This window comes from Amphiura filiformis, chromosome 9 (assembly GCF_039555335.1).
Source record: "Amphiura filiformis chromosome 9, Afil_fr2py, whole genome shotgun sequence".
NCBI lineage: Eukaryota > Metazoa > Echinodermata > Ophiuroidea > Amphilepidida > Amphiuridae > Amphiura > Amphiura filiformis.
The window spans coordinates 65,923,785-65,951,176 of NC_092636.1; the positions used below are offsets into that span (position 1 = coordinate 65,923,785).

The 27,392-nt window shown below is 35.3% G+C and overlaps 1 protein-coding gene across 2 annotated transcripts in view; it reads right to left on the minus strand.

The window, feature by feature from the left end:
• The window catches only part of LOC140161329 (probable protein phosphatase 2C T23F11.1), a 54,795-nt gene that overhangs the window by 12,750 nt on the left and 14,653 nt on the right, over positions 1-27,392 (minus strand). The window contains exons 1-8 of one of the 2 annotated variants that reach the window (XM_072184809.1): positions 17,546-17,615; positions 17,243-17,353; positions 11,566-11,649; positions 9,358-9,489; positions 5,917-5,990; positions 4,400-4,541; positions 4,014-4,097; positions 975-1,120 (exon numbers count right to left, since the gene is read on the minus strand). In XM_072184809.1, the coding sequence (XP_072040910.1) occupies positions 975-1,120; positions 4,014-4,097; positions 4,400-4,541; positions 5,917-5,990; positions 9,358-9,489; positions 11,566-11,649; positions 17,243-17,353; positions 17,546-17,549 (777 nt within the window). In that variant the 5' untranslated portion in view covers positions 17,550-17,615. Of the gene's footprint in view, positions 1-974; positions 1,121-4,013; positions 4,098-4,399; positions 4,542-5,916; positions 5,991-9,357; positions 9,490-11,565; positions 11,650-17,242; positions 17,354-17,545; positions 17,616-27,392 lie in introns of those variants that run through there. The other variant, XM_072184810.1, reaches the window with a different exon arrangement.

The following is a 27,392-nucleotide window of genomic DNA, read 5'->3' on the forward strand; positions in this document are numbered from 1 at the left end:
CAGCTGGATTGTTTGTTTTGTGTGCTTTATCAAAATAAAAGTCTCTATCTTTACTTAATCTTAGAAAATCCTGTTATTGTCAGTCATAACTGGACACCAAATGATTTGGTGTCCAGTTATGCGCGACACCACTGGGCACCTTAAATTCTCTCATGTGCACAAAATTGATGTTATAGAAAGTCATCCACTTATCTATTATGCCACACTTGTGCTGGCCCCACATAAAAATGGCAACTTTTAATCTAAACTGACAGAAATTGTACAAAACAGGCCCAATAATTAACTTTTGGGTCAATTTTTGACCATGTATTTTGACCAAAATGCAAATATGTTGTTTTGAAGGTTACAGCAACTTCTTATAATGTTATTTTATTTTTACATTATAAAAGCTCCTAAACCACATTTAACTTGCAACTTTTTAGCCATTTTGGCATTTATATTTTTGTTTAGCAGGGGTTAAAACATGTTTGGTGTCCGGTTATGCGCGACATTTTAGAGTGATTTCTCCACAGTTATGTGCTTCGTACAGATTTCTGGGCAATCATCGCTGAAAATATTTTGCAGATTTTAAAAGAGTATATAATTCCACTCAATTTAAGCTAACTTTTGACATTAATATTCAATTTTGAAATTTTGACTGTATGTCACACTATTGGACCCCAGAATACAATAATGACCCATATATCTCTGTCCTTACAGCATCTTTGCTATCACTTTGATATTAAATGCCATTTCAGATTGTATGAATGTGTCCACAATGTACCTTCACACTAGCCGATGCACACACCCTATTTATTGTGTGAAATGAACCATGTGATGTCAAAGATGAGAAACAGAAATACCTGGATGGTTTGTTTAAAATTAAAGGCAAATTCCGCTTTCTTTTTATTTGTAAATTGTTTAATGAACAAAAAAATAAAATGGAAGCAAGACTAAACAATGAACGCAACTACAATCTGGGGTAGAGAACCTACCTTTTCTGGTTCCATTTTGGAAGCTATTCTTGTCCTGATAAAATCTACTACTTCTTGATTTGTGAGTACATCCCATATGCCATCACATGCTAATACTATGAACTCATAATCTGTGCTCAGATTGTTTACTGTTACGTCCGGTACAGCTATTAAGGAAAGAAGAAAAAAACATAAATATCTTGTATCATAGCAACAAATAAACTGAAATATAAGAATATAATAATTTGGTGAGTTTTGTGCCTTGAAAATTATTATGGATCCAAGAGCTTCCTAGCATCATGATCACGATCACAGCTTATCAATATATTTTGCAATTTTTCATCATGATTGATGAGCTAGGGACGGGTAGTGCAGCTGCTCTTCAATTTTACCTGAGCATAATTTCATTTCAAAATGTAGAGAACATGTACATGTATCAACTGCAAGACAACTAAAACCACATGTTACGTGCAAAAAATCACCTATTACAGATAGATTTATGAACTCTAGACACATAAAACCAGGTAATACATGTACTTTCTGAATATAAGCAAAGGGGATACCACCTGCATCATAAACTTCAAACACTACCATTGTATGTTTAATGAGACCGGAGCTAACTAGCTCTGGAAAAGGCTATGACAATATCCTTAATAATTGGCACACAGCACTGTATAAGTAAGAAATAAAGTTTTCAATCCCATCAATTGAAAACCAATTTAACCCCTGCAGAATAAATGCTTGGGTCCCCCGTTGTCATGGCCCATTGTCTGTGTGTTTACCGTTACCAGGTCACGTGGTTGCGGTTGGCGATGTCTTGCATTCCGTTTAATTCATGTAGCGTCATTGCTTTGTCAGATTCAACAGGACTAAGTTGTGTTTTACAAAATTTCTTTCCCACCCACCACTCCCGTAAAATAATTGCTGAAAGGCATTGGAAGTTGTGGGGCGAAAAAATTATATATACAGAGAAATTAAAAATTTCCATGATTATGTGAAAGCTAAATCTAACATGTATATATTAGACCAATCAGGTCAAAATGTCAAGAAATACAAGTTAAAAATTTTTATAATTATATTGGGTTGATAGAGCAAAGGGTTGGTACAATTTCCTTGGCTTTAGGTTGGTCTCGGTGCAGTCGTTTAACTTCATTCGAAAGCGGTATTTTGGTTGCTTTCAGGAAAGTTCTGGACATATGCCCATCCATTGCTCTATCAATTGACAAATTTCTAATGGATACTTCATCGCATAGAGATTTAAAGCTCATCGAAATCTCTTTTGTGGGCTAATGTGTATATAGTTAAATATTATTTAAATGTTATAAATGTCAAACAAAAATTTGAAGGAAAATGACAAAACAGCGAATTTTGTTTTGAATAAAATGCACACTTGTGCAACCATGTCTTTTCAATCGCGCAATGCTAAAGCATTAGCATCAATTTAAACAAATTTAAAATTTCATTGGCAGATATTTTCTATTTTGAAACATATATCTATTTAAGTATGGACAAGAAATTCACATAAATTAAAAGTATGTAGACATTTTACTAGGGATCAAGTTATCCAATTTAACCTGCTTGGGAATTCCCCTATATGATATATAATTATATTTTGCATGCACAAATATTGTTAAAGGTTTCAGCCCATCATTTTATATTACTGGCTGTGCTCTTTGTTTGGATATTTATAATCTCCCTTTTTTGTAGTTCACTGGGGATGTGATTTTCAGATAGGTCATCTGGGGTGCTATATTAAATATTCCTAATTTTCTGTTAACAAGATATTATTCAGCTCCCTCTGTATGGGTCACGGGGGTGGTGACTTCAGATAGGTTTCATCTAGGTCCTCTAAAATATTCTTGTTTATTTATAAGATATTTATAAGCCCTTTGTAGGTTACTGGGGTGGTGACTTTAGATAGTTCGTCTGGGTCCTTTATAAATTTAAATATCGTTTTCGCTAATAAGTCCAGGTACTGGGGGCTGACTCCTTATCTGCATGCTATTTTGTTACATACTTATTGCAAATAAATCATACTTATATCTGTTGAACGTCTGACAAAGGCGCAAATCACTGGTTCCGTTTTCATTATTTTGTCTGGGGTTACTGTTTGTCTGATTACTTTTTTCACACTCAAGCGATTTGGAATTATTTCACTTGTTTCTGCAATTCCAATTTTAAGTTTCCTTACATAGAATAACACACAAAAGGAATAAATTTGTACATTATTATTTTTGTGGCATGTGCTGGAAAGGCAAAAAGTGCAAAAATAAAGGTATCTTGAAAATTTTTACTTGTACAGCACCAAATAAAACATGAAAGTTGGCCTCATAGCAAATGACACAACAAAACATCATTGGAAACAGTAATGGCAATGTGTTTCCTGTGGTCTTTGCAAAATAATACAAAACATGTTGCTCTAGGTATAGTGTGTACAATAACCTTGAGCTCAAATGACCAAGCATGTATCAATCACTAGGGCAGTGAACAGGCACAATCACCTGCTGGTGATCAGTCAACAAATAAATCAGTAGCTAATGTGGTCAACCTGCTAGATAAGCCAAGCTGGCTGAACACACACTAATGCGAAAACACTTAAATTAGCCAAGCACTTGAATGTCCCTTACTGTCCCATGTCTTGCTCGAGGTTACCACAGAGAAGGCCACCATGACGAAGGCAAGTAGCCCAATTTCTAAACAAAAGGAAAAAGTCCCCAAAATCCTAACTTTTACCAATTGGGTAGATAATCATTTGATTGAATCTACATCCTACCTTTCTTGATAGATCAATAATTGGCAATTCAATACTTTGGAGGTTCAATAATCTGTGAAAATCAGCTAAATGGTAAGAAACTACACAAAAAAGGCTGCAGTCTGCACCTCTAAACTTGCACAAGTAACACAATTATTAACAAGAAAATATAATTTTTTATGAAGCATATTAAATGAAGACCTATTGCCTTGTAGCACACGGTGTTTGCTTTAACTTTGCCTGTTTGTGTTATATTATATAGATGTAACTATCTATTGTCATATGAGTCTAGCCAAGTTAATACCAACCTATTACAATCTGTTCTTCTACACGTTTGGAATCATTCCTTTTAAACACAAAATCTCCAAGTGCTCTGGAAAGCGCTAGGTTACCTGAAAATTAATGTAAACAAATACAGGTTAACACAATACTCATGACTAAATGTACACAGAAATATTTGCATGCCATGTCATTTTCAGCTGTGGAACTTATCTCATATCATTATGAGCTTCTCTATGCATATTTTGCCGGTTACAGTATCAAATCACACACATCACAGATAGCATAAACTCACGCATGCGGTTTATCAGCACCTTTGTGGCACAACCGCAAAAAAAATGCATTCAAAAAGAAACCTTTGAAAGAATCTATTTTTGAAAATAAAAATATTTGTCCTTATTAGCTATATACTTACCATTGACTCTGTTGAATTCTACCCAACCCCCAGCAGCAACTATTCTCTTAGATTCCTCTTCATTGCTGGGTTTATGATCAAATGATAATGGTTTGGCATGACCTTTGACACTGGCTACTGATCTTGAGTCACCAACATTACCCTGAATATGGATAGAAACAAACAAAAGCAATAAGACTATGCAATAATTGGATTTTTTGAAATTTGGAAGTGATATTTTCATCTTTTACCATAAAAGGTGATTTCCATTAAAATCAGAAATGACAAAAAATAATCATACATCCATTGCTTGTGAATAACTTCATCAGTCAGTCATGATTTACTGCACAACAATTGATCACCATATAACCAAGAAATCAGCCATTATTAATTGCATGTGTGTAATGAACTTGACGAAAGCTTTTCAAGTAATTCTTGTTAATTAAATTCTGATCAATTCTCAAGGTCTTTGTTCCTTAAAGCTAATAATTTCACTCTATCAACATTTTGCTAACTCAAATATTCACTTAATTTGACGCTGCTGAACATTAGACACAAAATTGTTTACTCTATTCTTCTGTTACATAACCTAAATAAGAATTAATAAAATAGCACCTGAATATAATTTACCAATCTGAAGTAACTCACAAATTGCATGCTCATGAAAATAAATTGCATTACACAATTGGCAGAATTGCCAATATTTTGCCAATTTACGTGTCTGTATGAATGTCTTTTGACGTCACTTACTTACTGGGTCCGTTCATTCAGGCAACAGTCACAATATATTATAGCAGGTATTCAAACAAATGATATTTGCTGTAGCACGGTTACATGCAACCTTATGCTCATTGATATGGCAGATATGGGCTATTCCAGTTGAATTCCATACAACCCCTATAGAAGACATTCCTTAATCTACCACACCGAGTGTAAATGGAGTCACCCATTCAGGTGACCGGATTTGATATTCACACCCCCTGTGTATAAGATTAAGGTCATGTCTTCCATAGGGGGTGTATGAATTTCAACTGGAATAGCCAAGTAATACATTGGAACAAAATGTTGCACAAGGTCAAAATGAGTCAAATCAGTAATATTGCTGTAAGATGAAGTGAATTCTATCAACCTATATAACTGAATAATTTCCTGCATGGGCCTGAACATGTGTTTGGAGGTATTGGTGAAATAATTTTGTCAATAATCTGGTCCATGGGGGCCAAAGGCGGCAAATTTGAAATTGAGATAAAGGCAAAAATATGGACTAAAAAACAATAAAATACATAGGAAAATACACATCAAAAAACCTCAAAACTTACGAACCAAGTATGCTAGACCTTTGGTATTTTCAGTATTATATGATAGCATAATGTTTGTAGAAGGAAATAATTACACTAACTCAATTGTCAAAAATGCCTCCTTTGGCTCCCCATGAAGCAGATTGTGTTACAATTGACTTGTAATTTGACTTTAATTATAATTCATATACTTCATAATAGTTTCAAAGTACTTTCAGACTCCTAGAGCTAAATACTTACACAATATATTGTATTATTCTTCATAGCTACACATAATGCTGTTGTTCCTGCTAACTCGTCTTTCATGGAATCATCTGGTGAAAGAACACATTGACAATGTTTACTATAAGAATAGATCTTAACATTTTAAAGTCATTTGAGTCTTTACCAAAGAGTTGAGACTATATAGTATGAGTTCCAGTCTCCCACCATGTTGTGTGTTGCTCATGCATAAGGCTTCTGGTGACAATTTTTTCTTCAGAAGAGTATCTCCTGTACTATTATGTTCCTTGTTATGTACATTATATTACATGTTATATTTGTTAGTGGAGACATAAGGCACAATGCACTGCTGCTAAATGTTGATGTGTGTCCAATACACTTACTCCTTGTAGAGTTTGTACATTAGATCTCATTTCTATTAAAGCAGTTTCTATCATAGAGGAGTTGAGTAGACTTATAATAGAAATGGAGTAACTCGTTTATTAAGATGAATTGCAATTCCTTTTACTGGCTTTTTAGATGGGATAGTGTGATTTAAGAAACATGAGTTGTCAACAGAGTAAAGTCATTGTCCGTCCAGTGATGTCCGTCCAATGACGTCGACAATCATACCAAATTACTACCCTACCCTGCTAACTAAGTTGATATGAATTAAGTAATTCTAAAAGTTATAAGCCGAGTTGAATTGGGTTATCATTAATTTGAAGTGAATTTGTTAATAAGTGAATAAGTTATTGACAAATTTCCCCTAAAATCAAACATACTTACTTACTACCAACCATAAACTGTTGTTCACCCAGTTTATCCACAGGCAATTGTGGTTAAAAGAACAAATTTACCTTTCTGTTTTGGAATTCAAAATTGTATTGTGATTGAACCAATTACACAAATTTAGGCTAAATCCCTCACTTCACTTCATTAAATTCACTCATTCATAGTCTGATAACACAGCATCCATTATCCCATCATACATTTTCCTTCCTATCAAGTTTTGATACCATCCATACATAAAGATTGATCTATGCACTTTGCATTCAATGGACTCCTTCATGTCACTTTTGATTTCACTTGTTGTCCATTTACCGCTGTATTAACAACATGAACTGCATTAAAGGTACTATCTCTAAATCAGATAAAATACCAAACATCAGATGTGTGCATTTTTGTGTAAAAAAGTAGATAGGTATGTCAAGACACCATGCATGGTATAAGATTCAAATAATATTTGATGTTGGACATTTACTGGAACCACCAATTCAATGGAACTTGAATTTATTCAGGCTCACTATTTTCTTTAGTTTTATTTTCATAAAAACAAACACAAATCTAGACTTATCCTACAACCAGTACATGTACAAATTTGAAATATTTGTACAACATATTCCTGTGGATCACTGATAATACCTTTAACCATAACATTTAGTTGCCATGGTAACAGAGGTATAAAACAGTCAGATTTTCATTGTGTAAATTTCAATTACATTTGTATTCCGATATATCCCCTGTAATGCGATGTACATTATGCCTATTATTTTGATAAACAGATTCTCACTCTCACGCCGCTGCACATCTAATGCTCTTTCCCTTTATTGTACATGTAAGTGGTCTTTTTTTCATATTATTACTTAACTGTACATTTCCGAACATATGGAACAAAATATAAAATATATTTACAAAGCTACCAACAATTATGGGGTGATAAAACAGAGACAAATGCAAAGGGGTACAATGTATGTTAGATATAGTTATAGTGACAGCTGGTGAACTAGTTCAGTCAAGCAAAGAAACAAACAAAGAGAATTCAAAGAACACAAATAAACAAATAGATAATTTAATGAATAAATGTTAAATAAATAAATAAATAAATAAATAAATAAATAAATAAACAAACACAAAAATTAATTAATGAATATATAAATAAATATGTAAATAAATAACAAAATAAATAACAAAACAAAAAATAAATAAAAAATAAAAATAGATAAATAAATTAATTAATCAATTTATAATAACATACAAATAAATATAAATTTCTAAACTATGGTTTGGTTACTTATAAAGACAAAACCCTGAAACCTTTTTCTTTTCAGAAATATTGACAAAATATGAAGAAAATTGAAAAACATCAGTTTCTGAGATCATGTCCTGTATTGAATTCAGACAGGTTCATAAAGAATTGAGATTGGGTTTATTTTGACATGAAAATTCACTGTGTCCAGCTTACTCATTGTAGTGGTTAGTTAATAGTTCTAAATATTCAAAAAGTTCAAGAAAATGACATGAGTGATGAATAGTGTAATTTGGAATTGACAGATCACTCAATGCCCCTTTAAATGCATCTTCAAAATTTCACATTCTTCTCTTGTCAGAGCTGCTCATGTTCTGATTTCCCAATCCACCGTGTCCTGTTTATATAATTCATGAAAGTTTTGAAAATTGCAATTTTATTTCTATTTTAACTGGTTGTCAAAAATATCCCCCAATACATGCTAACCAAATGATAAGCACTCTCTGTGGAATAGAAGCTCTGAAATATTGACGCAATCCTTGACATTTTCCAACCTTTGTTTTCTCTGATGGTTTGATTCATATAATAAAATTCTCTTACTAGCTTGCTAGCTAGCTAGCTGTATCTATGTAAAATGCTTCATTAAACATGAAAATCATGTCAGACTTAAGTAAGCACCAAATGGTTCACAAAATCACACTGGTAGCATAATCATTTTGGAATAGAATAATAAAATCACACATTGCTGCGGTCAATTATATCCCAAGTGGCATTTAAGTGATCAATTATAATTTACTTTCAGTGTGTATAGTTTGATAGATTTGAAAGGTTTCAATATTTTATTAATGTGAACCACAACTTAAATCACCTCCACAAAATCACAACAACAACAGCTGTATTAACAAACAAAAAACATCACTAATAAGGCATGCTGACAACAAGCTGATCAAACAACAAGTGAAAACTGTTTATTAAAAGCACCCCTTTTCAATGCACCTGTACAACTAAATTCTGTCAAATGTCTAAATAAAATGACCATATTAATCTTCCAGCTTAGGATTACAATTATTTTGACTTTAGATACACTGTATTTTTAATGTTTATGTGTGTAACTTCCCAATTTGTGCTTTTATTTAATTATTTTAATAAGGCCCCTGAAATCGAATACCGTAAGGTGGTGCTACCTGCCAAGGATTTGGTCAAGCAGATAAGCAAATTATTTTGTACAGAAAATCTCTGATTGGTCCTTTAAGTGTAATGTGAAATGTGCATTCTTAAAAGCTGAGTCCATCAAGAAGGGTCTAAAGATGAGCAAGCACAGGGCACTAGAGAGGCAAAGCCAAGCAAGCACAGTAAAATATTGAAATGCCTTGCAATATTTGTGCAACCTTCTGACAATATGGAGTCTGGCTTCTCCAATCTAGTTCTATGGACTGAATATGAATACATACCTTTTAACATATCTTCATCAATCATAAGAAACGATGACTTAATAGCCTCTACTATATCTCCTCTTTTATACGCCACTTGATTAGCTAATTTGGTATGTAGATGTTGCCCAGCATAATGGGCCACTTTTGCTCCTGGATATGATGAAAAAGAGAGAAAAGAAAAAATTGCAAAATAAAGAATTGTTGAAATTAAAACAAAATTATCAAAAAAGGTTTTTGACCTACGAATACTTCAACAAAAAAACAAATTATTTGATATCAGAAGAACATTCTTCCTATTCAGAATGCAACAATACACACATGAATACTGTTAAAATCAGAGTTTGAGTACTCCATAACAAACACTGGAATATAGGCAAGCTAATGCATCAATGGTAAGGACAAGTCAAACACCACTTAACTGAAAAAAAAATATATAAAACCATAAGACAGAGAGAGTGAGAGAAAAAAAGAATTGAGTGACTTTCAATATAAATTGAACTGCAAGTATTTTTAGAATATATCTTAACCTCTACACAAGTGTAGCAGTACTTTTTAAAAATGATTTTCATACAAAGATATTGTTTGTTGGTTTTTGGTATAATTTTTTAACTTCAAAATAATTGCAGGGAATGTGTAAAGGAATTGCGACATAATAGGCTTACCTTATTACAATTTGCTTTGTATTTGACTTTATAAATGATACATAAGAAAACTGTAATTTTGATTGAAAGTCAATACACAAGACTAGCTCAATAAACCAAATGTTCACCAATTCTGATCCATTAGCTGATTATGACATCCACGAGCTATTAATGACCAATTGTATCAAATTCATCAAATACCCTATGGTGAAAAACATTTAGGACTTTTAGGGCTATTCCTGGACATCTCCCAACTTTCTGGCAGGATAAAGCCAGGAATCTCCCATCTTGCACACACCCCATACACTCCTTACCAACCCACTCCTGTTTTGTAGGACCTCATTCTGCATATGATTTAATCCTATCTAACCAAGGACACCCCCACCGGATTTCAATCGACACACCGTGGAACACCCACATCCAACAACTTCCTATCCAACCAAGACCTGTCCTGAATCAGCTCAAACCCTCCACTTTTAAATGCATTTTTATGTTATAATTTGCATTGTCCACGGTTGCAGGTGTATCCACGTTTGTGATGTGTGTATCCCCCCACACACCTTCTCACCCCCACATACATGGCATACATGTACAGGGGAAAGTATACATTTTGTAGTCTTTACACACCCATGTTGATGTAGCTCTGCTATAGATGAATCCAATTTCACCAATCCTACACCTCAATGGCAGCCATAGCTAGGTCTATCCCACCTAAAATGTGAAATGATGTGGCCTTGGTGGGGATATTAAACTGCATTCCATCACCCGTGTTACACATAGACAACTTCGGAATAATGAAAGTTTACAACACAACACAATTCAACATCAATTTTTAAGGGGATTTAATCCACCCAATTGGGCAGTAACAACACCCAGTTTGGTGCAGACGGGATCCAGTAATGGCCGACTGAATACTGACCATCACTTGGCTTGTTGGATTCGTCTATAAGCTATATTATGATAATGTATGATTTATACACCGGTTTTGCATCAGGGCACAAAGTCATCAAAGCACCTGCCTAGGTCTGATAAGTATTTATCATCACCAAGGATGAATCCATATCCTGAATAAAACAATTCATAACCAAGGAGTAGAATGAGCAGGGATTCTGCACTGTATTGACATTTCAGTACGCGTCCATGATGCTTTGGGTTTGGGTCAAGGAATTAGGTCTATGGCAGGTTTTAATTGCGGTAGGTTAGGGCGGCCCAGCTGGGGCTTTGTATATTGTATACAGTCATGTATGTTGAAATTATTATACTTTAGTCTGTCTCATCTCAACAAGCGTAATGCCATGTTGGATTTCACAGTGGCAGATTTGAATCATGTGTGCTAACCTTAGGTGTATCCTGAAGGCATTTACACATGCGTATAGGCGATTTGTCTGTATGCTGGCGATACGTCTGTATGCTGGCGATGCAACCGCGTAAACGCACTGATTCGACTCTGCTACTGCGAAATCCATGGCATTTCTCTCAACTTGAGACAAGACACACTTCCGATATCCCAAACCTCCTTTTTAAATTTCTGCAAAGAATACTTTATGTGCATCTCATCCAGGGGGCATCAGGGTGACATACTTACCTCCATGTCCATCAAATACTGCAAAGAATGCTGCCTCCTTGTCATCATCTATGTGTAGCTGCATTGTGTGTGCATCCTCCATGTCTACAAAGTGCCATTAAGGATTTATACCATATAATTGTATTTAAATCAGATCTTTCTATCATAAGAATTCATAATTGTCAATCATTTTTGTAATACATATATCTACATCATCAATAATAGTTGAAAATTATTGATGAAATGAAAAATAGGGTTTCCAACTGGTTGCTAATCATGTTATTGCCTGAAGACTGTTGTTATAATTTTAAATTTAAGACATAATATTATTGTTAGGGTTGTCTATTTTATTAAGTTGGTGTAATTGACAGATGTTTATAATATTTGTCAGTTGAGTCCTAAAGTTATTGAGTTTCTCAACACCAAACCTAGACGTGTATTAAATTGGCCTCAAACTCATCTTCAATGATACTGTAAGGAGAGATGTTACTCAGACTTTTTTGATGTGACTCTTGAAAAGCAAACAGAGCCAAATTAAGCTAAGTTGAAAGATGGTATTCTCAAACATATTTATAATGTATCCCACAATACACTTTTGATAGCTATCTAGGTGTAAGTGGTTTCCTAGCAACAACACGGCAAATACAATTTAGATCATTACGTGTTCAATTTAGCAGTGATGATGATGTCAATGTTTAGGTTGTTTGCCTATGTTCTACTTATGGTAAATATGCTAGAATTTGCTGAATACTACATCAGGGTAGTCAAAAGTCAGTTTATGAAAAATGTACACAAAAAACACATGAACACCCCTCCCCCCACACACACGCAGGAAAAAAAGTACTCAATGGAACCACCATCCAACAGGGATCATGTATAGGACTATGCAAATGGAAATGTTACTTCCTATCTTTCACCAGTTAACCAGGGACGTTACACAACACAATTTTTATGACATTTAACCTATCAACTGCGGATTTTATTTTGATGGAGGCACTCTCAATGTTTTTTTAAATGTTACTTTATTATAGCCCATTGCACATGTTTATAAAACAGTCTTTGTCAAACACTACTCGCAATTGAGGGGGAAGAGCGGCAAAGTCACAACGTCAAGCCACGAGTCACAAACCGCCATGCCCCTCGAATAGCGAGCGAAGCGAACGTAGTGATGGTATCCAAGAGTGTGTGGTCCCAAGTAGTTTATCGCCCTATGGGTAATATAGGTACACGGTCTGCAGCACAGACTAATAAAACAGCCTGGATGGTTGGAATGTAGGGTATCACACTATCCCTGTTTGAAGGTGATTACAAATGCATAAACACACCCCCACACAAATACCATACACACACATGCAAAAATATTTTTTGCACCTACGGACACCAGAATTTCCGGAAGATTTTCATCCCTGTATAACAACATGAAAAACATTTTTGATTCATGCAAGAGTGAGAAAATGGGTAACCATGATGGTCCACAACCCTAGAGAGTATAGAGGTGAGTTGTCACAACAAACATGCAAAGGGAAAGGTGTCGGAAAAAGTATGGGTCCAAAGAGATCAATTTTGTTGTCATGACAACTGATTAGTCTATTTGAATGGTTTGCACCTGTCAGTTACCATAGTGATACAATTACCCAGGTTGCATCACTGACACCCAGCCATGACTATTTTGATCTAGAGATATGCAGTGATTTTAACAGGTATTACTGTACGTGATGTCAGCTCTCAAGTGTGTTTACGTGACCTTGATGATATTGTACTAGTGTGAAATGTCAATATAAACAACAACAACAGTCATACTAGTTTATGTAAGATTGTGCTGACAAAATACAATTAAAATGTAAAATCTTGATTATGTTCTGATCAACCTAAAATAACATGGTCTGCATGCAAAATCAAAATGTGGGTTCTTATTTTCCAATCTTTTTTTTTCATCTCCTTTTTCTCTCCTTTTATCCAATATCATTCAAGCACTTATAAAGCTTTTATCCACTCACAATCAAAGAAATATGTAGCACTAGCAATGAGAATGGGCTTTTTTTTTTGTTTTTGTTTTTTATAATATATTGTGTTATTTTTGCTGATTACTCCACATCCTGAAGGAATAAAGCAACAAATGAAAAAAAAAAGTACAAAATACTAGAATTACATGGTTTGTAATTAAGGTGGCCCTTACACAAAGGTGAAATAACAAAGGTTTGTAAATAAAATGAAATTTAAGGTCTGCAACCATTTTTGAAATGCTAGATAGTGCATGTCAGCTAGTAGCACATCTAGAAATGTCACTTCCCGCTTTTAAAATAAAAGAGGATACTTCAAATGTCACTCTCAGTAAGACAAATACTAAGGTAAATGTCATGCTCCACACAAAAAAATAATGAGTATGAAGACTCAACGGAATATGCACATCATAGATTGGACATCATATCATCCCAGTTTTTACCATGGATGTAGAATAAAATATTGACACAAGTGAAGATAGAGCTAGCTAGGCAAAATAAATGACAGCAATTTATCACAGTAGCTATCTGACCAACTCACTTTAACATGTGATTGCGATAATCAGGAAGAGCTGCCTTTTGGCAAAATTCTGAGACTGCTATCTAGGCCTAATTTGTTTAATCCATGGGTCCTCCTGCCCTGTCCACGAACAAAATTCAGACTTTGATCCGAAGTACAATGTCCTTTAGTCCAATTCAGTTTTGACCAACCAAATTTTGTCCCCTTTATTTTAGTCCAAATCATACTTTGTCCCATATATTTTTTCGGCCAACATTTTGATGGACCACAGTATGCATGCATGGACAAAATATCTTTTGGAATGTATTTGGACCAATCAACATTGGACCAACTGTATTTGGATATAACAATTTTGGATGAAATGTTTCTCAGAAAGCCGATATTCACAACAGAAGCAATACTGGTCAAATTTTACTAAAAATAAAAATGGATTAAAATTAAATACCAAAAAAACATCAACAATTGTACTAGCTCATCATTAGAGTGAACCTTCTCCCACAAGATATATCATCTGGTTTGATCCTAAGCTAACAGCTAATAAGCTATCAGCGGCCGCTGATGCCAATGACTCTTCATTGCAGCTGCATGGGTTTTTATCTATGGGTTTTTACCTAAAGTGAGTAAACATCATGGCAAATTGGTATATTCATTTTTTTTTGGAAGGCGATATTAGGTATACAATTCACAGTATGCAATAACAGTATAATTCTTGGGTACCACACCTGCCTTGATTTGTTTGAATTTGACAATCCTGGATAACACTTGAGAAAGCCTATCTTATGAAGCTTATTTCAACTGGGGTCCATTTGAACACTGAAACAGGTTGGGAACAGTCAGGGGTTAACACCCTAGTCTTCTCATAACTGACTAAAAGCTGTACAGGTATGGCTATTCTGTACAAGGGTCCTGGGTTTGATTCCTGGCAGTGAAAAACTTGCTGGGATATTGACTTGGAAAAATAAAGTCTGACTTTAAAGATCCATTCAGTGATCCCAGCAAAGTTAAAAGTTAAAATTATTTATAAATTGCTTAAAAGTGAAGGATAAGTCCAGGCGGCAAGCGGCATGATCGGCGGGAAGAGACAGCAAAACCGCTCAACCATATGGTATTTTCCATACACTCAGTTAGTTTTATGGGGTTCATTATCGAACCCCAACGGTTTTAGCTTGTATTATTATTTATTAACATAGGCCTACTTGTTTGTGATAGTAAGTGTTTTAAAATTTCAAAATAATCCCATTGAATTACAATTGCTCACCACCTGGATAAGTCATTCAAATTGTCATTTGGTATTTTTTTAATTTTTTTTTTTGGCAAAAAATGAAGAAAACAGCAGTATTGAAGCCCCATTCAAATACATGTAGTTAATTTATATACTGTCAGTACATGCATTAAAGATTCATGTAAATTCCTTATTTTGGTTAACACATGACAAAGGTACCAAATCTGAATTTTTGATGATTTTCCGGATGTGCAAATCACTGAATGGACCTTTAATTGGCAAAATCAGCTCCCCATGTACCATTTAGCTCACAAGGCAGCCATGTAGTAGAAACAGACTTGTGTTACTAACAGGAAGATTTAAGTGTCATCACTTGTCATTTGTTAAACTCTACTAGTACAATGGACTTTGAACACAACATCAACCCAGGCCAATAACTCGCAAACATATAGTACTCATGTTAAAAAATCTTCTCCACTCACCGCACACAATGATTTCAGGACAACTGTGTTTATAAATTATATTGTAATTTTTTTGTCAAGAGTTGTGGTCATGTGCTCATCAAATGGCACTATACATAAAAACTGCTTTGTTGTTGTGATTCTTTCTCTAAAACTTGAAAACCAATGTCAAAGTTGTTCAATTAAGACTGAAAAGGTGCATTGCAGAAAAATACCTTGCTTTCAGCACAGTTCAGTTGATACCATGTTTACCAGGTCAATTTGATTCCTTTTGTGTTATTCCAAATTTTGCAACTGTCCTTGTTTAAAAAAATTGTCCTTTCTATTTAATGACCAATAAACATTTTGTATGGTCTGATTAAGCACTGTGTAAGCCTTTTGCCTTCTTGTTTCATACAGTTTTCCTTAGCATGTTTTTGGTATATATTTTGTTTGATTTGTGTATGTGTTTTTTTTTCTTTACTAATGAGATGAGACATAAGAAAACCACACACAAATTCCATGTGTCAATTCCTGCATCATACTTTTTTTGTCCAAGAGTATGTGTGTACACGCATGCATTGCAAGATCCCTATGAATATCGCAGCTGTAAACACAGCTCTGAAATTACTTCATTAAATTATGTGAACAAACTACAAGAATGATTTAAACTGTATGAATGAAACTAGTTTCCCTGGGAGTGTGGGGATTAAAAATGTTGATATAAACATCTCAAAAAAAGTAACTAACCCCCTTTAAATAATGGCCATTATTCAAAAAGGGGCTATTGTATTACAAATCTGTAAAATGTGTTGGAAGCAGAATTTATTTCTGCGCATTTTGACACCTCATTTGATACGAAAGCCCAGAAAACAACAAAACACCGGTCAATTTAATGTAGTGAGGTCCAGATTTGAAAGTTGCACTTACATACACATTTTTACAATACAAAAACACTCGGATATCATTACACAGATTTCCTTCCATTAGACTGAATACAAAATCAATACAATTTACTGCAACTTTCAAATCTTGAGTTATATTAATGTACGCTGTGACGTCAATATTTAGTTAATTGCTGCAAATGAGGTGTCAAAATGTGCATTAATAAATTGTGCTTCCAATGTATTTTACAGATTCGTAATACAATCCCCCGTTTTTGAATAATGGTCATTATTTAAGAGGGGTTAGTTACTTTTTTTGAGATGTTTAGTTCCTTAATAATGTTTAAACATTGATGTTAATTTAACGACTCCACTGTACTCTTCGTTGTTGTTGCTGACATGCCATTGCTTTACAAATAACTATATTGAGCTTTGTATGTATCACAATTTGCTTCTCAAGCTAATTTCTCAAAATATCCTTACATACATTGTAGTACAGTATAAAGTTTCAGGCTTTAATTACAAAAGAATTTTAACATTCTGTGAAAACATCAAGAACTACATCTGTGTGAAGTATACATAAGTCAGTCAAAACATATAATTCACAGGACACAATTCAATAAAAAGGATACTTATTCTCCATCCTTGCATGCATGACGAACCAACTTTGAGGAGGTGATTTTCGCATGATGATGAGTCTTTGGCAGTGACGGGCTCAGATAACGTCTGTCCCATGCCTGCAACTAAAAGACACACAAATAAATTATGTCATTAATTACTTATTTTAAAATACATTGACAATGTCTATTGTATCATTACAGAATATTAGTAGCACTAACACTTGGAATCCATCCATGGATCTGTAAATAAATAATATGATGGTTATCGGATAGTTCCAATCCATGGATTGACAAACAAGCACCTGGATTTTTTACCCATTCTGTAGAACTGGCCCAATTCCCTTCAATCAGATATCCAACAAATTGCACACACCTTGTGCATGCCAACCTTCCCATTGGCTCTAGTGCTCTTCAGTATTGGTTTTTTGTTATACATTAGATGGTGGTGGCACTTTCCAAATAATTCTGTAGAACCAGTTCCCTTTTATGTCCCACAAATTGCACACACCTTGGGCATGCCAACTTTTGCATCGGCTAGTGCTAGTCAGTAATGTTTTTTGAAATGTACATTAGGTGGTGGCAGTCTCCAAATAATCTTGACAATTATCGTATTTGTTCCATTAACTGCCCAGGGAGCTTAACAAAGTCATTTTGGGTGGGCGCTTACTTTTAACATTGTTGAATAGTCATCCATCACCCTCTGATAGCATTTACTTAGTGCACTCTTTCAAAAAATGGTGTCAAAAATGTGTCCAGGTCTGTTTATCTGGATTTAGAATGGCAGCCGACAGTAAGTAAAATGTGATTTTGATGTCAGAATCATCACCTCAAACTTGGCCTTTTAAAGGCATTTGCAGGTGGTTATTGGGAAGTATTTTTAATATACATCTGCCCACTATGAAAAGGCATCATAATTTAATTTTGGTGCACATTTTGGATATCTTTAGTCACTCAACATGCTTATTAATGAAAGTATTTTGACAGCATTGGATGGGCGGTTAATATTTTCACATTTTGTTTTATGTTAATTTTAAGGTTGTGTGGTTAATGGAACAAAATACCGTATGTCTAATTGATGTCGGAGTTACTTAAATAACCAATTCGTCATTCCTTTAAATCATGTTTTCAATTTGTTTTGTTCCTTTTCACTTGCACTGTTGTGTTACTGTGCCATACTTCTTTTCTTGATGGACACCGACACAAACATTTTCATCATCATTTATTATCATCCTATGATTTTAAATGGGTATAAAAGCATGTCTTGATTTGTCCATATAGGTCTTGTTGTAGTATCATGTGTTGACATTCGTAGTGGACTAACCTATAGCCACTTATTACATAAGTTGAGTAGCATGAGTCTTACATTTCACTGTCCTATAAGGAAGTCATGAATAAATTATTTGCTAGTTATTATTATAAGGTGATTGCCTTACACGATACAAGGTGTTCCAAAGTGATGAATACCCTTCAATGTGTCAATTTATTATTCTATTTTGCAGTTTTACAATTAACCACATCACACCAGCAATATTTAAACCCGACAGTAAAAAATCATATTTGTTGTGTTCATTTCAACGGGTGAGTGACGTACATATCAATTATCATTGTACATTTGTATGCACCATTTTGGATGAACTTTTAGGTTTTTTTATTGATTATGAAAATAATTAACATTAGATACTTAAGATGTTGTATCTGCTATTTCCAGCTTAGTGCAAGACAGTCGTATCCACCTCAGTGTGGCATCCCAATAGTTAATACAACTAACGCTTTCTTGTACTAATCAGGAATGGAAATTACTACATTTTGTTTTTCAATTTATAAGATAAAAGGTTTAAGTTTTGAATTTAAGATTTTTATATTTTATTGCTATTTGCAGAAATATAATAATAATTCAGTGGTACTTTCAACTTTCTTGCCCTAACACAATGATTGTTGATAAAAGGTCACATGCAGTACATGTGAGAAAGTCGTACAACCTTTTAAAAAAGGCTGTACGACTTTCTTTAAAACTGAAATGGCAATTTCTATTTTTATGGAAATTTACTTTTTTTTATGGAAATTTACTTTTTGCTAATTAAAATCAATCAAGTCATGTGACTCCGGATCGTCATTGTGAGTTTAATGATCAGCTTTACTGCTCCGGTTACAATTCTGATTGAAGTCCCATGGATGTGGTGAGGAAATATTAAAGGTAAGTCACTATTTTGTTCAGAGAATTGCTGAAAACATTAATTTTACCCTAAAACATTTCCCCTTTGAGTCCTAGCATTTTGGTTATTATCCAACAATAGAAACCTGTGTAAAACAAAACAAAACCTACAAAGTGTAAAAGGAATATTGAAGGTAAACTTCCTTAATAGCAATAGATTTACTAATGCTTCCCTCCTACTATGGTTATTACTTGACAAGAGTCAGTGATAGCATCATAGAGGGGCTCCCATTCGATCTGAAATTTGTGCCCCCCCGACCTGGTGCTCCACCCCCATCATGGCATGGTCGGTGCCCCCAATATGTTGTCGGATGACCCACGCTACACCACTGCGAAAAGTTCTAAGTTATGTGCTGTGGAAAAATGTGAAATATATTAAAGCTGACAAACTATAGTTTTTAAATAGGTACAAAATTTGATTACTGTCTTTCACTGTCTTAAAACAGGTGATAAAGATGACACAATTAGGGTTCTTTTTTATCTTTTTTATTGTGGCACCCTGTATCACTTCTGTATTTCAAAATGTGCATGCAGGCCCCATTTCATGGCACTGCACATATATATTTATGTATAATATATATTATGAATGTTATTTTTATTTTCCTTTCGAATATACAAAGGCCTGATATACAATTTTGTCACTTTTATCATGCACTAGAAACACCATCAAAAAGGACACGTCGATCGACAGAAAGTACATCGTCATGTGGAGGAAACAGACCACCGACCAGCCAACCTAGGCATCAAGTAACTGATTACACTGCTGATGACAGAGTGTGATTTATTGGAATTATATGGATCAAAACTGTGAATGCTGATGACCAAAGGATTCAGGACGAGCACTGGTCATTGACCAGGTGGTATCATGAGTGACCAAAGATTCACGTAAGGGACTTTTTTCATGATCAGGCACTGTACATAGTATACGTATCATGAATAGGGTATCTAAAATAAGGAAATTTAGGAAAAAGGGTATACTTTAGAGTATAACAGTATTGTAAGAATTACCTATACATGTGAGGCTTAGAATTGATCAGTCCTGTTGATGCTATACGTCCCCGATTGGTTTAAATAGCACATACACGCATACGTGTTGAACCGTGGTATATCGTGTCATATAACACGACTAAGGACCAATAAGATTGCAGGATCTATTATAAATTCCCAGTTGTTGTTTTTAACCCACCTATCCAACCAGTATGGTAATGCCACCATGAAATACACATTGAGTCAATCCATAATGAATGCAACTTAATACTCTTCCTTCAACGTCATGTCCACACGACCATGTCACAATGTACAAAGACATCATGCATGCATAGCAAGTACATGTAGGCCTAATTATTAAGTAGGAGAAAACATTGGGATGCTTTTTAAAAGATTGTGGCATGTAGCACACTAATCATTGTGAGACAATCTGTACATAGGAATAGAACATGACTGAAAAAATGGGCAAATAAATGGATGTATAGGAATGAATGGATCAATGATTGACTGACTGACTGACTGACTGATTGACTGACTGATTGACTGACTGACTGAACAAACAAATTAATCAATATGTAGGCCTATGTAAAAATGTCCAATGTACATGTACTATGAGTCCTTACATTTTTGTATCTTGAAAACCAGGAAAAGCTATATAGAGTAATGTGTAAGAAGGATTGGAAGAAGCATCTCACAGACAAATAAGTTCCATGCGACCTACTTACCCACTGATCCCATTGCAATCTTTAAACAGCTTGTTGAAAGAAGTTACAGAGAAATGCGACCAATATGGGCCCAACTATATCCATACCAATCAGAGCTATAGCTCAAGCCAACTTGATATCAATTCCAAATTCCACTCAAAATGTCAATGAATGACATCTGGTGTACTACATGTATGTAGGCTAGACAAACCACTAGCGACTACCACATGCTCAAGTTAGGTAATATAATATCTCCATTAAAATATTATCTCAATTTATTAGTGTGGTACTAGAAATTAAGAGTAGGCTTGCCTAGCTATCTGCAATTTATATCAATGATATCATCCTTGGTGGCGACTTGTACGTGTCATCGCAGCAGCAATGAAATCTGGACTAAAACTAGATTTGCCTCGTCTTCTTCAACATGCCAAGACTTTGTATGTACACAGCTTAAAGTAGTGACTGCTCATCAATCTCAGCGCACATAGATGGTCCATTAAGGTGACAATGAACGGTTACATGGTTTTTTACTTTAGGAGCATTTCTAAATTCACAGATGCTTTGTGTAAAGTAACACCCGGGAGTAACACATTAATGAATCTACCGAGTGGGGTTCAATATGAGAAATTCATTTATGGCCTTTCATCAGCTCAACATGACCTGTCTAATGGTTCTAAATATAATTTAAATACAGAAAAAGAATGTGCCATGTCCTTTATTGACTTTAATGCTAAAACTCTGAGAAGTACAATATTTGAAATCTTTGGCAATTAACTTGCCTGTACAAGATGCATAGATATTCTGCACCTTTGTGACCTTTCCATTGTCTTAGCACCTGTAGATGTGATGAAATTATAACTAAAGGTTACAATAACACTAGGAGTGTACAAGACCTTAATTATAACAGGGATGGACAGATACAATTATGTGGATATTCCTGGACAACTATTACAACAGCTTGTTGCATTTTAAAATCATCAACTTCCTGTATGAATGAGCTGTACAAAGTTTATTTCTAGGGCACACATCACTATAATTACAAGTCATAATATTGATATATCTCGCACAAAATTCTGGGAAACCCTGCAGTACCCATGAGACAATATATTGGACAGTTTTGCCACAAGAGGAAGAACCTGCCAGCTTTGAATATAGATTACTGTCAAACATGTGTTTCTAAAATATGATCTATCGTTTGCATTTAGCAAAAGAATTATAAAATGTGTATCATGATTGCATGTGAATAATAAAATATGTGCGTGTATGTACATGTAGAAATACATGCAGGGTTGTCACCAGGACCAAAAAAGTACTGGTTAAAATATTGAAGGCGAAGCGTAGCGAGCGAAGCTCTCGCGCCTCGCACTATCTTTTTAGTGAACGCTAGGGATTGGGGAATTGGCTTTGAGGGTACCACCCCCACTAAAAAAAAAAAAATTTCTTGCTCTTTTTATGATGAAATATCATCATCCACTTCTGGAAATTTAAAAAAAAAAAAAAAAAATTATTATTATTTTATTTTTTTTTTTTTGTGAGGCCCCGGACAGTGCCGGACGACCCTGACCGGCGCCGTCCGGCGTAGTGACAACCCTGAATACATGTCAAGATTATAGTTTCAAAGGTAAATGAATTTAAAACATCATTAAATTATGGAATTCACTCTGGCAAAACAAGGGCAAAATAAGGGGAGATACATTCGTCCACACCCAAATTGAGATTTCTTGATACTTGGTAATTTTTACAGATCAAAGGGGTTAACTTTGGATTGTGAACATTTTGATATGTAGTGGTCTAAATAAAGCTACAGCATTCTAAGTTTTTTTGGCCACATAAGTCATCTAGTTACATGTAGCAGCTACCTTGGGGAGCATTTAATCATCTTCGGAGTTCAGTTTTGGCAGGCTAATATTCGTCATAATTTCATAAATATGCCCTTTTTGTTGCACTAAAAACACAGTAACATTTTTGTAAAGCCCTGTGTTTCCTGCAGTTAGTTCATGGATTATTTTTTTCATGCTGAAAGTGTAGTCATATGTTAAGTAAAAGCTGCCACATTAGTTTTAAGATGGCTTTATCGGCTACAGTGTCATGCACAGAATTTCTTTAAAATGATGTGTGTATGGTCACAGATCGAATGGAACAATAGGGCGTCTTCAGGTGACAGAGCATGTGCTCGTAAAAAATATGGGGTCTTTGGGTGACAGCGACGCTGAAAAGGGGGGTCTTAACAGCCCTACATACTAGTACGCATCACCTCCAAAGTGGGAGTGCCCCGAATCAGTCTGACTAAACTGCTTTGATTGATGCAACGACCGGCCGTGACCCAAGTTATGTAATCACTTTGATGTCGAATAAAAAAAAAAGATGCAACGCTACATATCTTGTATATAAACCTATATAAGGGACGCATCATTAGATATCAAGGTGGGGGGTAGTTTTTTGGGAAAAAAATTGTCACGCCATCTGATCAAAAAAAATTGCTTCACCTTAGACCCACCCCCACAAAAAAAAAATTGCTCCACCTCGGACCAGAAAAAAGATTTGGTGGCAAGGGTGCTCCATTTTTCATCTGATATATTTATTTTAGCTTCAAACTGGCAAGTATTTAAATTTTTTTGTTCGCATTTGTTTGTGAAAAGTTATTCTGTGAGTGAAAACACTTGATTCACTCCACTTCAAAGATTTTCACTAGAGTCCACCCCAAAGTCAAAAAAAAATCGATGCCACGTGATGATGGGAGCATATATATATGTGGGGATGGTTTTGGTGAGATATCCTCACATGAACCTATATTTTGAAGAAAATAATCACAAGACATGGATCTCCTTCATGAAAAAAAACATGCTAAAACTCACCATTTGAACCAGAAGCGTACTAACCAGCGGGGGCAGAGTGCTCCCTGAAAAGAGTGCCCGCATAACAAAAAGCAAAGCAAAGGAAAAGAAAGGGGGCAAGGAGCCTGTACTGTTTCCCACCAAAATTACCCCGATCATGCACCAAAATGAATGTAAAATACCAAACTTTTGTGCGGCGCGCGCATTGTCTCAATAAAAACGTTTTGGCTCGGCAAAAGAGTGCGCACGAAAAATGAACAAATTTCATAGAATACCGGGTGACACTTAACCCGATCTTAATAAATAACATTAATAAATAACCTAACTGAATTGAATTTGCAACTAACATTGAACATGCATTCATTACATATACACTTCTAATGATATAAAATCTCAACTTTTTTTTTTTTTTAGCATGAATCATCTGATATCTGCATAGTGTTAATTTAAAAAAAGGCAGAAAGGCAGGCCCTTCTCCGTCCGTTTTGCAATACAGAGACAAAAGTTAAGCTGAGGGACCGTTCACAAACACTTGTTAGGGGGGCCTGATGCAAAAAAATTTCAAGGCGAGTATTTTTCGCCCCCCTTTACAGATCTCAAAGATTTCAGGGCCCGACCCCTTTTTGACATGAAAATTATTCATATTCATATTCATATTTTATTATCAAAAGGTGACCCGAAGGTCAAATTACATGATAAATTTACAAAGATAAACAACAAACATTCAAAAATATTTTTTAAAGAATAACATCTATAAAACACATAAAATGGTATAAAATTTCATTTACATAAACTAATATTGCACTTTTAAAATAGTATCATTAAATATTAATAAATAAAAAGAAAAGGAAAGAAACACATTGCAAAATACACTTCAGAAAAGGGGGGGTTATTGCACGGCCACTGTGCATGCAGGATACAATGAGCACATGAATAAAAAAGAAAAATTACACATTACTTATTTAGCAGGTCCACAAAGTATGGTATGGGACTATTTTGGAAGCGAGAGGTTCTGAACCGCAGTTGGGTGAATTTATGCGCATTAAGAAGGTTGCGACCATGAGCACTTTGTCTAGATGGAGGAAGAAGATCTTTGGTACGGTCTGAGTCGGCAAGCCCTTCGGCTAACCTTCGACAATGATCTTCTCTTCTATCTGACAAGCGCTCAAGGTCGCAAGCTTGCACCGCCTCAGCATATGAGGTAAATCTCTGGCCTAAAATGATCCTGCATGCACGTCTTTGGAGTTGTTCAAGTGACTTTGTCTGATTTGTTGTTAACGAGGAGTGCCAGTGACATCTGCGTACTCAAGAATAGGGCGCACATAACCTTTGTACACAGTAATTAGTTCTTCGTCATTGAAACCAAATTTTTTTAGCAGTTTAAGCATATACAACTTCTGGTTGGATTTCTTTGTTTGTCCCATTTCAAGTCATTTTGAAGGTGAACCCCTAGTATCTTACTAGCCTCAGTTACATAGTTCAAGGGCTTACCAGCTATCTTAAGCTCAATAGGGGGCGGTGGTTCATTTTTGAAACAGACCTGGATGGCCTGACACTTGCTAGGGTTCAAGCTAAGCTTGTTTTTGTTTGTCCACTCAGTGAACTCGTCCAGTGTGTCTTGAAGCTTGCTTGGTTGGGAATACGGACGATTTTCAGCAAGTGTCAGGTCATCCACGTACTTCCAACAGTTGATGCTTGCATCTTTGGACTGGACTGCATCATTAATGATAACCTGGAAGCCAATTGGGCGAGTTTAGTCCCCTGTGGGAGGGCACCATTGAGAACTTTGAACTCAGAGAGTGACTGATTGTAGCGAACACATTGCATACGGTTGCTGACAAAGTCACACAACCAGGGAACGATGGATCTGCGGACTCCCAAGTGGATAAATTTCTCAATGAGGATGTTATGGTCTATCATATCGAACGCTTTGGAGAAGTCCGTCAGAACCACCGTTCCCACATTGTTGACCCTGTCAGCACCTTGATGAAGAGTGTGGAGGAGGTTGATCAAGTAGTGGGAAGTCGAGATACCCTTGATGTTACCAAACTGTTGGGGGTCAATTTTGTCTTCGATGTCTTCCAAAATCCACTTCACAACAAATTCTTCACCTATTTTTGACAAAACATCGGTCAAGGAGACAGGTCTAAGTTTATCGACCTTGGGAGGTTTTGTTTTGGGGATCGGGACAACGATGGCTTTTTTTCCACTGTGTGGGGACCACTCCCTCATGATAAGAACAATTCAAAATGTCAGTTACAGGGATACTTAATTCGTATGCGAATTCCTTGATCAACCTTGGGGAAACCCCATCTGGGCCACATGCTTTACTGGCTTTAACTTTACTGAGTTCAGCATACACATCCCATGGGTAGAGCAAAATTATGGGTCAACCTCATAGAAAAGCATATAAACTCAATTTTCCCAGGAAAATTTGTGGTCATTTTTTTTTGGGCCCCCCCCCCCTAGGAGGGCCAAAAAATTTTCAGGCCCTCCCCCCTTTTTGCATCAGGCCCCCCTAACATTGTGTTTGTGAACGGTCCCTAATACTTTTTTTAGGAAAGAAGTGGAAACGATAGGCCTACTATTAAAACCTCCTGGATCTTTTAGCAGGAAGATCTGTTCCCGCCCTTTCTTTCAAAAATCCTATAAAGCTTAAACTAGAAAAGAGCGGGAACATTTTTACGTTAATTTACAGGCCTAATCTGAAAAAAAAAAGAGATCAGAACCTTTAAAATAAAACACTGCACAATTTTCATTTAATTTCAATTATATATTTCCAATTTATTTTACATTTTTACACATTAAAAAGAACACAATCACATTTTCAACAAGATTATTAGGGCAATTTTGGTCATTTTGTATTATAAAACTTTATAGACTATGTGACTGGACTATATTGTGACTTTGTGCATATATGAACAGGTTATTAGCATGATTAGTGTATCTGGGTAGAAGTGACTGCATAATTTGTGTATCCATATTTGCTACCTTTTTGTGTACATACATGATTTGATGTTAATAATTGTCTTACCGTAATTATTTCTTGTTTATGAATAAAAACCAATAAATATTGAAAGATAAAAAAAAAAGAAGATTATTAGGGCAAAACAACCTGATACCTGATATATAACTAGTCTCAGATTTACGTATAGAGCGACCAATTTTCAGTAAGCTAGGGAGTCGGGGGTTGTAAAACACGATATTGCCTTCCTGATACAATATTGCAGACAAGTTTACCAAAATTGTTTTTAAACATTATTACGGTATGTAGTATTTTTTTCGTGAATAAAGTTTAGATCGACGTCAGAAAAACTTGCCGTTCGGCGTGATGAAACTCGCCGTTTGGCGTGATGAAACTCGCCGTTTGGCGTGGTGAAACTCAATGTTCGGCATGAATCTCGACCAGTCTAGCATGCTTCTTG